We start from the raw sequence: 10,513 nt of genomic DNA on the forward strand, positions 1-10,513 counted from the left end.
AGTCACGTCGCCCCAAAGGTAAATGTCATTTTTCCTTTGTATATTTATGTTATTTAATTTAACTGTACAGTAGATTATGTTACTCATTTTTAATTTGTGTATAAAGTCGTGATGTTTTTACCTAAGGTTTTTGCACGCGTTGCACGCATTCACGAATTAACATAGGTTTGGATTGCCCGTCAAACGAGCAGTTCGAGTTACACGGGGGCCCACTGTGTGTATATATATATATATATATATATATATATATATATATATATATATATATATATATATATATCTTTGTACAGTAACAAAGTATTTAATATGATTGCTAGATTTTTTTCGTCTCCAGGGACATTTGGAATACAAACAAATTATTTGATGATGTCAGGTATTCCAGAACAAATTGTAATTGAAAGGGTTTCACTCAAATTTCAAACTAATAGCCAGAGTTAATGTACACCCACCTGGATCCTCTATAGTAGATTGTGTTCGACAAGACGATTTAATTTTGTATTGTCGATCGCAGGAGTCTTCCAAACATTCACCATTTGCTGATGATTTCTGTATGCCTGTAGATGAGCGTTCCTTTTCACTTGCTACATGGTCGCTATCCTGCTTTTCGTTGACTTTTAGCCTCTTGGTGTTGTGCTCTTTGGCATCACAATCCTCCACTTCATCAGTATGTTTATTCTTTGTCCGACTAAGAGAGGTTTCACTTTCAAAGAGTACAGGGTCAGTGCTGTAAAAATAGAAACACGCATTAATATAAACTAAGCAGTGATTGGTCATTACCTGAATCCTCAATAACAGTGATGTCAATTTCAGTCAACAGCTCGTGGCAAAATGGCCACCCCTGAGATGGATAAAAAAAAAAAAGAAAGCTGCTTAATTCATACTCCACGAAGACAGCATTAGTTAGAATGTCATGTTTAGCCTAGTGGGGCTGCAAAGAAGGTATCAGAGTAATGTTTTTTTTGTTTTTGTTTTTTTACTTGCTATCCCCTTTAACACCAGGCCCTACCTGATGCAACGCTCCGCCTTGTCATCCGCAATGTGCTCAAGCTCCTTGCTGATAGCACATTCAGGGAAGCCATTGGTGGAAATTGAAGGTGACAACGACAGCTTTGGTCTACTCAGCTGTTTTGGCATGCCTGGTCCATTTATATTTCGACTGCAAAAGAATAGCATTCCCATTCCTTTCAAATGGAAGGCCCAAATGATTCATTCTAAAAGTGACCCAACTGTGCCACTTGAAGACATTTTCATGCTGTAGATGTACTAGCAGTGGCTCCAACCTGTCTGAGTGTACAGAAGAAGTGCCAGGAAACATCACTCCATTCATTCTGTTTGAACTGGAGGTCCCATTTTTACTGCTGAAACACAGAAACGCAATGAACTGGCAGTTCAAGGGCAAATAAATCCTCAGCACAAATGTGAAGCATGACAGCTTTTGTTCTTACTCAGGTGAAGGGTAGACACAGCTGACCACCATTACATTCTGTAAGGCACATACCAGAGGAGGAGGATTATTTAATACATCTCTCACATCACTCATTATTATTAGTGAATAAGTAGTTAACTGTCAACCTTTTCTATACCCCTGAGAAACTTCTCTGTTCCTGTATAGTTTCGCTTGGGGTCAGTAAGCAGCTCACACAGACGCTGGATGGTGAATGGGATTCTGAGAAAGGTATGCTGAGATTAGTTTAGACGCTCATGGGCAACCACCAGCATGAAAACTGAACCATAGATGACAAAGACATACCAGCCTAAACACACAAGACAACCCTCAGCCTGCCAACAAGCGTTTAATGATCTTATTAAAATTGATTTGAGTCTGGCAAGGCAGCGGGCTGAGTTGCGGGTTTTTCTTTCCATGTCAGTTTAACTGCGTCCCTTTCTACTGTAATCTATCACCAATTTAAGGAATTTAACGAGAACTCATGAATTGAAAAGCAAGCGCATAAAGCGCTGTGAACAAAAAGTATTAGTCCCTTCCGGACTTTTTGCGCTTTTATAAAATGTATGTAAACTGCAGTTTGTAAATGACAATTTTATTTACGGGGCCAAACCTGATTGCCACTGACCTTTGTCCCGAAAGCATATGCATCATGCCATGATCCAAAGAAACTACAGAAGAAATGAGAAAGTCTAAGCCTGGAAAAGTTTACAACGCCATTTCCAAGACTACCGGGCTCCAGTGAACCACTGTCAGAGCCATTATCCACAAATGGAGAAAACTGGGAAGTGCCAAATATTCTCCTAAGTGCTCGACCAATGAAGATTACTCTAAGAGTGTGATGACAACTCACCCAGAAGGTCACAAAAGAACCTAGAAAAACTTCCAAGAATTGCAGGAATCAATGGCCTCAGTTAAGGTCAGTGTTCCTGACCCCTCTAAGAAAGACGCTGGGCAAAAATGGCATCCATGGGAGAGTTCCCAGGCGAAAACCACTGGTCATAAAAGAACACAAAGACTCTTCTCACATTCATCAAAAAGCATCATGATAATCATCAAGACATTCAGGGAGAAACATTTTGTGGACTGAGGCCAAATGTGTGCAGCAATTGGCAAAAAAATGGCATAGCATTTGAAAAAAAGAAAAAAAAATCCCCCAGTGGTCTGTAGTGCATAGTCTGATGTTGATTTGATTATTCGGCATCGAACTACTTGCTGAGATTAACGAATAAAATGAGTTCTCCTATTTATCAGAAGATCCTGAAAGCGAATGTCCGGCCATCAGTTTGTGCCCTCAAACTCAAGCGCTCTTGGATCATACAGCACGATAACAATCCAAAACACACCAGCAAGTCCACCTCAAAACGGCTCAAAAAGTACAAAATGAAAGTGTTTAAGTGCCTTAGTCAGTCAAATCAAATTGAGATGCTATGGTGTGATCTTATACAGGCAGTTCACAGTAGAGAACCCTCAAACAAGGTTGAGTTGAAACAATTCTGCAAAGAAGAGTGGTCCAAAATTCCTCTAGAGCAGCATGAAAAATTCACAAATTAATGCAAATGTTTCATTTCAGTTACTGGTGCGAAAGGTGGCACAACTTTCTATTATACATTTGCAAGTGCTACGTATGCAGAAAAAAAACACAGAAATCATGAAGGCTCAAATACGTTTTTACAACACTGTACCATATATAATGACAGTTTTGATACTGATAAGTTGTTTGAATTTAATTTTGAATTATACAATGTGCATGTGCATCACCTTTACAGTTTAAACTATCAATATGCATGATTATCAAAAATAAAAGCTAAACTGAAACAGAGAAAATATGAGTTTTTATCACTTACCCATTATAGCTGTCAACTATTTTTAAAATCCTCTTCTTCATCTCCTCAAAAGGAACGTGTTCTACATTGGGATTGTGTATGCCTCTCTGCTCAGGTGTCGATGAGTGAAAAGCATCTATTACATTCTCCAACTTAAACATGAAGTAGGATTTGAACTGTGACCATGGAATCCTATGAATGACCAGATATTTGGTAACATCACGTCAGCACAAGAATGATCGCAATTGTATGATACCATCCAGACTAGAAGGCAATGGAGGGTAGGTTATGTAATTGGGTGCAAATGAGGAGAAACTCACATTACTTCCCCCGTCTTGGCAACATGGCATAAGAATTGTTCCAATAGTGGATTTGTATCTCTTTTCGCTTTCTTCTCGAAATCTGTAAATGACGACTTTGATCAGTTTTTGTTTTTAATGATTTTGAGCAGTATTACATAAAACGCACAAAAGATGGGTGGAAATTTTCGAAGACTGCGTATAAAAGGTTAGCGACAAAGATCGAGGGATTAATTCATTTTGGCTTTAGGCGACTTGAGTTTTCCAGTCGAATGGCAGACGTAGGAAAAACAAACACTACAGTAAATGACAGGATACAACCAAATTCCATCGATAGCGATTCGATAGAAAGTAGTTCTATAGCAGCACGTTTAATATAATAGTCAGTTATCGGCTGACATTTGCATGATTACTTGATATCCAAACACTATTGAATGAAGAAGTTATGAGAATTGCACGGCTTGCAAACCTGCTCGATCGCAAGCTAAGTTGCAATCGCGTAGTTAGCAACCATTTAGCGGTTCCACTCGGTGCAAGAAAAAGTCAAAACTCTCACGAACGTGACATAACTCTTATTAGTAACAGTAAATTTTGCCTTGAAACGCATCCAATAACGTCTCGTTGTCCATCGCTGCCTCCGGTAACCGAAGGAAATACCGTTCTTGCTAGTTAGCAATAGCAGGCGGCAACATAACAAAGCTGGTCCGGGTGAAAATTGCGCATGTCCGCTGACGTCATACATTTACGGAAGACACGTTTCTTCTATTGACAAGGCGTCAATGTTATGGAAGGAATGTATCATATTGAACTGATACAACGTTAAAATATTACGTGTGGTCTTCCGTGGACGTCAAACCAATACCCCCTGGTTTCCATATCCACAAAACATAAAGCGTCATTGATTGTTGTTTTTGTTATCATGAGGGCATACTGAAGCTGCCAGTAATGAGTCATCAGCTGATCGTCAGGTTGACTTTCACCTAGCAAAAATTGCATATGTGACACAGAGGCCACGCTGCTAACAGCGTCACAAGACTGCTGCCTGTTTTGTTTTTTTTGTTTTGTTTTGTTTTGTCTTTTTACACGAAGCCATTAGTTAACCGACGATGTGAGTTCTCCATCAAGTCCGGTACCGAGAGCCGAATAATCACATCCGAAGATGAGACGCAGAATTAGGAAGCGGCAATGAAAATGAGATTCTGTCCTTACATTGTCCTTGGACCTTCTGCCTTGACAGGTAAATGTTGATTTTCATTTGAAATAAGAGATACTGTATTTTCTGTCTGGCCCCAGAAGTACAATCAAATAAATGTCGCAAGTATTGAAATTATGTTAACAGGTGCTGAGTGCCTTTTAAATAAGACATTAAAAATAGTTTAATTAAAAATGCAACTGTAGCTAAGACACTTGTTTGTGTTATTCCTAGTATAAATACAGTGTGTGCGCGCGCGTAGGCGTGTGTGCGTGCGTGTTTCACCGAACCTAATTCCACACAAAGTCAAATTCACTTATCATTTCACATGTTAGGTGAGGAAGTTTTAATGCTACATACGTGCCTGTTGACTCATTGTTGCGGTGCCCTTCCTGCAACTCGTAGTCCTCTCTACCTCTATAGATATCCAATGACTTGCCATTGCAGATTGAATGTCATGTGAATCAAATGAAGTTACACAAGCGTCATCCACCACCTCAGGCACATGTTAGGCTGGGTTCACACTGCAGGGCTTAATGCTCAATTCCAATTTTTTTGGTGAAATTTAATTTTTTTTTGGGTGTGTGTGAGGTCTGTATGTGACTTGCGTTTGAATGCTAAACAGCACAAAATTGTCTCACATGTACATTGAGACCTCACAGACAGCCGGTGTGCTTAACATGTTTCAGAAAGTACAGTGCGCCCTCGTGTTAGGAGATTAATCCGTTCCACGGTTGCACTCGTAAGGTGAATTCACTGTATGGCGGGCAATCCAAACCTATGTTAAAATGTGTTTAGAACCCAAGGTAAAAACATAATTGTACATACAAATTAAAAATTGGTACCAAAATAGTATAGTAAGTGCATATGTATACAATCAGAAAACATAATAAATAAAAAATACAGAAAGGATTTATTTACCTTTGAGTGGCGCTTGTTATGCCCATATTCCCTAGTAAGAGTACCCTCGGCTAGCTTCGTATTACTTGATTATCTCCAGCTTTGTTTCCATATAAATCATATTTTTACTTCTCTCTTTGAAATCACAAGCAATCTTGGAACCCATGGCTAACCCATTCAAGTTTGAATTAAGCAGTAAAATGCACTATAAATACGGTTTTGTAACCACTCACGATAGAACAAAGCTTTACCATTCCGCCATTTTGAAACGAGTGAGGCCAACCAATAGTAGACCAGCATCTCCGTGTGGAGACGCCAACCAATAGCAGACCAGAATTGTAGTGTCGCGTTGCATGGACGCATTGCCGGCAACAGAAAATAAGAGCAATTACCCAAAAATGCCTGCAGATGGAGAAAAAAATAACACAAATACAGCCAACTCCTAGGGTCATGACAGTTGATTTTGTCGTAAAATACCATAAGGAAGGGATGAAAAAGATTCTGTATTTCCCATCCTGACATGAAAAAAAGCGTAAGCCAGGGACGCTGTAACCCAGGGGTCCACTGTACCTGTCTAAGTTGAAATGACTGTCTTAATGGAGCCTGAATATTTTCAATCAATCAATCAATCAATCAATGTCATTTTGCGCAGTGCCAGCAACGTCTCTCTCTCTCTCTCTCTCTCTCTCTCTCTCTCTCTCTCGCACGCAGCATCTCCAACGAATGAGCGGTCGGACACATATGACTCAACAATGGCTCTTTCATTCCTCTTACAAACGCCACTGGCGAACGTTGTAACTCCTGAGCACTCAACGCTTTCTCTATTAATGTCCTTTTCTCGCAGTGACTGCCTTGTAACTCAACGCGCGCCGCAATTGGCAGCCAATACAACGTAAACAAGTCTAATACACGACCCCCCTCGTAGGACCCGTTTAGCTGCCTAGCAACATGCCTGCCACAACCAATGCGCAAAAAAGGAATCCCCCAGCATACACAGGCACGATCCAAATCTACCCCATACAATCCCAATTTGGCCTGGCTGCAACGAGGAATTTACAACAGCTTGTTAACAAAACAAAATGACAAAAACATTAACATTTAATTTCTGAGTATATTTGTTCTGCTTTCTTTCCATTAATCGGTTAATCAATACTGATTTAGGGTCTCTGGGATTTTCAATTAAAAATGATTCACTAGGATTCCATTCAAAATGGGTTGTGCTTCCATCTATAGAGGTGCAAAGATTCAACATGCGGCTTCAGCCTGCTTTGCAAGACAGAATAACAAAAGGAGACAAAGTGTCCTTTTTGTTTTTGTTGTTGTTGTTTTTTAAGCATTTGTTTGATTTTTATACATTTGTTGCCCTCTTCCACCAAAACTGCACGTGGACAACTCCTACTTTTTGAAGCCAGCTATAAATTGCATGGCTTTTATAGCATAAAATAAGATTAAATGAAAATAAAGAGTGTCTGTGTCATTAAAAAAAGGTAGAACAAGATACATTGTCATTTCCATGGAATTTGCAGAACCAAGGTATTATATGCACAGGTGCACATAACTGATATGCAGGTACACATGCACAACTAAAATCATCGATGCAGCAAGGCGTCACGTTGCATCCTTCACTTCGCGCATTTGTGTACCTGGTTGAGCTGAACATTTTGTCAAGTGCATACCAAACACCATGTCCTGATACTCATGTGAGTACCCACCAAAAATTATTATGTGCCACACTGATTATGTGAAAAAAAAAACGGTTACAAAAATGAAAGATTAAATTCATCAGTACATTTATGACAAACGAGATATGAAAATAAACTAAACTACGTTGAAAGTATGGGCAAATGGATGTCACAATCTTGCCACTGAGATGCAGCCATCATCTGATGAGAGGTGAAAAAAAACCACCACCTGGTGAGTTAATGTTTTTAAGTGTCAAGTATTAAAGTATTTGTGGTGTGAGTACTTGAATATACTCATGGTCAAAAACCGCATAAATGTTATGCCTACTTGTTTCCAAACAGGGAGGAAGAAAGTAATGCTGAAGGTGGTGTTTGGAACCAAAAGATTGCACAGTAAGTGATGTGATTAAATGAAATATCTCAAGATTGACACTTTTCAGATTTTAATGTTGTAAGCTCATTGAAAATGTCCTTGTCTTCAACAATCTGCTGTGTGGAAGGAATTGCTACTGGCCACAATTGGGGAACAGTTCAGTGATTATTGTGCCGCAGGTAAGATATTGTTGACTTTGTTGCAAAGTTATGTCATCTGTAGTCAATATTGAACTAGTTGTCTGTGACTCTCTTTACTCAGAAGATGAAGTGGTTGGTGTCAGCGTAAGAGAGAGAGAGAAGATGTTGTTCAAGTGTGGAATGGAATCGTTTCCATTCCACGCTCCACAAACTCCGCTGATGAGTCTAAAATTTTGGGGAAGGTCCATGAGCTCCTTCAACTGACACCATTTACAGCAGTGTTTTACAAACGTGGGTATTTCCGCACATGGTTTCTACAATAATGTCATGGCTTGTGAAGCTTAGAATTGTAAGTAATAACCATACTTCTTTTTATTACAGCTCACAAGGAACACCGCGCTTTTGAAGGAGGTCGATTGTGATATCAGCTAATTTTGCACTTTAAAGCACAACTTGGACCATAATAATTTGGCACATTTTGAAGCAGTTGAAGTGGAGCTTACACTGTGTGTTTACCCTCATCATCATCAACTTGAAATGTAGTTGTAGATTTAAGGCTAAAAATCCCTCATATTTTCAGGATTACAGTCATTCTTATGCTGTAACTCTTCTGAAACAGTTTTGCTCATGTTTGATCTTACTAATTTGTGTTTTTGTAATGCACACTTTGGCAATGATTAATCCAAAATGTTGTAGATTTTGAACAGTTATGTGATTTTATTTATTATTGTAATCATTACAGATTATGGAACAGAAACAAAAGGGGGTCAACCGAGCAGAAATTGTTCTTGACTCAACTTGTCATTTGGTTAAAAGTGGAGTCAAAATATCACATGGTCGTCGCAGATTAGTACACAATGTTAAACGTAAGACACATAACACTGAGTGAGTCCTCTGTATTTTGCATCTGTATTTTTTCACATCATTTACTACGTCAGCATTGCAGTCAAGTTTCTGTTCACAAGGGGAAGCTCTGAAATTACAGTTAGACTTATTGAACCTCCAGTATTTCCTGTAAATATTTGCACTGTGAGATCTTAACACAATCTTCAGACTGTTCAAAGTCAATTCCCAGAAATGTGTCAGTTTGCCCATGTCTTTCATTCTGAATTTGGATTTGAACATTTCTTTAACACATTGCCAGACCTTGTCGTCATTGGCAGCAATTAATCAAATCATCGACCCATACCATCATGTGCACTTTTTCTTGATCAGTAATTTTGCTATAAACACAATGATTGGCCGGATTCGGTATGACCTGCATTTCGCACAAATGATCATGCAACATTTCATTCCATTTGCGTCCTAATTGTTTTAGACCATACAGGGATTTGTTCCAGTTTGCACCCTAGTTTGTCACCTTCTTTTGATGCAACTTCATAACCTTCATAACGACGTACAGTACTGTATGTCGCCGGAACCTTGCAATCACTTGAATGAAGAAAATGCAAATAATCTGTTGCTGAAAAATCCATGCAATCATACCGACTCGAGTTAGCATGGAAATAAGAAACAAACAAAACCAAACAGCAAAACATTGTGTTGATTAGTCTTTGTTTTTCCTTTTATTAGTTTGCGCCTTAGGGTAAAACTCATAATAGACACAAAACATGCTGACCAAGGAGCATGGCTGTTTTAATTTTCAGTTTGTTAATTTGTTATATGCATTTAATTTAGTAGCATTTGCTAGTACTGTAACTGAAGCGATTGTTTTCAACGGATGGTGTTTAAAAGTATTTGAATCGACTCTTGGACTCACTGTATCAGTGGATAATCCAATATTACTTTATATATAATATTACTTTTTCTCCTGCTACCTAAATTGCAGTGAGTGTTTTGTGGCGACTGAACCGCTCAATTTAATTTCAGACTTTTTTTTTTTTTTTTTTAATGTTAATCATCAGACTCCGGATACCGACTATCCATTCATTTGTTATGCTATAGTGATGGGGTACGCTCCAAGATCTATTTGGGCTCATTGCAACGTAAAGGCATGAATCTTTCTTCACACCTTGAAGAAAGGAAAGCACCACTATCTCAACCAAATTCAAGGTTTAATATATACCGGTATAATGTTGATGGTTTGTCATAAATTATCCACTTGACGCAAGAGCATTTCTTCAAGGATCAAACCAGTGGCAGGCTTTGCTTAGCTTGGTCGGATTTATCTGCTCTTATGTTTTTACTAAAGCGATTCTGTCAAAAGAACATTGCATGTGTTAATACTGACAAGCACATATGCAGTTGACCTTTCACTTCTAAGTTTTCTGACCTTTGTATCTGTTGATCTTGGATGGTGCCTTGTGTTTACCTGCAAACAAGAATGTTAGCATCTTATGTGCTCTGCATGGGGGTTTATTTTACATTGTTTAAAATAAAGCCCGATAAAATGGAAGAATGCTCTTCTATTCATTTGTGTGGTTTTTTTTTCTCAACAGAAATTAGTGACAAAATTGAAGGCTGCAAACACTTTTGAACATGGCGAGAGAAAAATGGCGCCATCCCAAGGCTGTTTGGAGGTCGCACAAAGGCTGTCATTTTATGACACTTCTATTACAGAAACGAATTAATTTCTGATATGGTGCTTATAATACATCGAATCACGTTTCACTGATTCGCCACAGTACTATGACGACTCGCACCGCCACCCCATGGAA

The 10,513-nt window shown here is 38.8% G+C and overlaps 1 protein-coding gene and 1 long non-coding RNA gene across 7 annotated transcripts in view; one reads left to right on the forward strand and one right to left on the reverse strand.

Moving 5' to 3' along the window:
• Positions 1-5,152, reverse strand: part of LOC148427803 (serine/threonine-protein phosphatase 4 regulatory subunit 2-B-like) — a 9,526-nt gene extending 4,374 nt beyond the window's left edge. The window contains exons 1-8 of one of the 6 annotated variants that reach the window (XM_088441503.1): positions 5,122-5,152; positions 3,591-3,672; positions 3,292-3,462; positions 1,573-1,666; positions 1,446-1,483; positions 1,281-1,358; positions 1,007-1,156; positions 450-724 (exon numbers count right to left, since the gene is read on the reverse strand). In XM_088441503.1, coding sequence (XP_088297629.1) covers positions 450-724; positions 1,007-1,156; positions 1,281-1,358; positions 1,446-1,483; positions 1,573-1,666; positions 3,292-3,462; positions 3,591-3,672; positions 5,122-5,137 — 904 coding nt within the window. In that variant the 5' untranslated portion in view covers positions 5,138-5,152. Of the gene's footprint in view, positions 1-449; positions 725-1,006; positions 1,157-1,280; positions 1,359-1,445; positions 1,484-1,572; positions 1,667-3,291; positions 3,463-3,590; positions 3,673-4,038; positions 4,391-5,121 lie in introns of those variants that run through there. The other 5 variants (XM_088441479.1, XM_088441496.1, XM_088441489.1 and 2 more) reach the window with 5 other exon arrangements.
• On the forward strand, positions 4,314-10,261 carry LOC148427804 (uncharacterized). Its single transcript, XR_015868639.1, has 5 exons — positions 4,314-4,806; positions 7,686-7,736; positions 7,844-7,895; positions 7,978-8,147; positions 8,238-10,261. It is a non-coding gene; the product is annotated as an uncharacterized LOC148427804 (long non-coding RNA).
• The last annotated feature ends 252 nt before the right edge of the window (positions 10,262-10,513 follow it).

Source organism: Hippichthys cyanospilos, chromosome 2, assembly GCF_059441005.1.
Source record: "Hippichthys cyanospilos isolate Australia breed blue-spotted pipefish chromosome 2, RoL_Hcya_1.0, whole genome shotgun sequence".
In the NCBI taxonomy this organism is placed as follows: domain Eukaryota; kingdom Metazoa; phylum Chordata; class Actinopteri; order Syngnathiformes; family Syngnathidae; genus Hippichthys; species Hippichthys cyanospilos.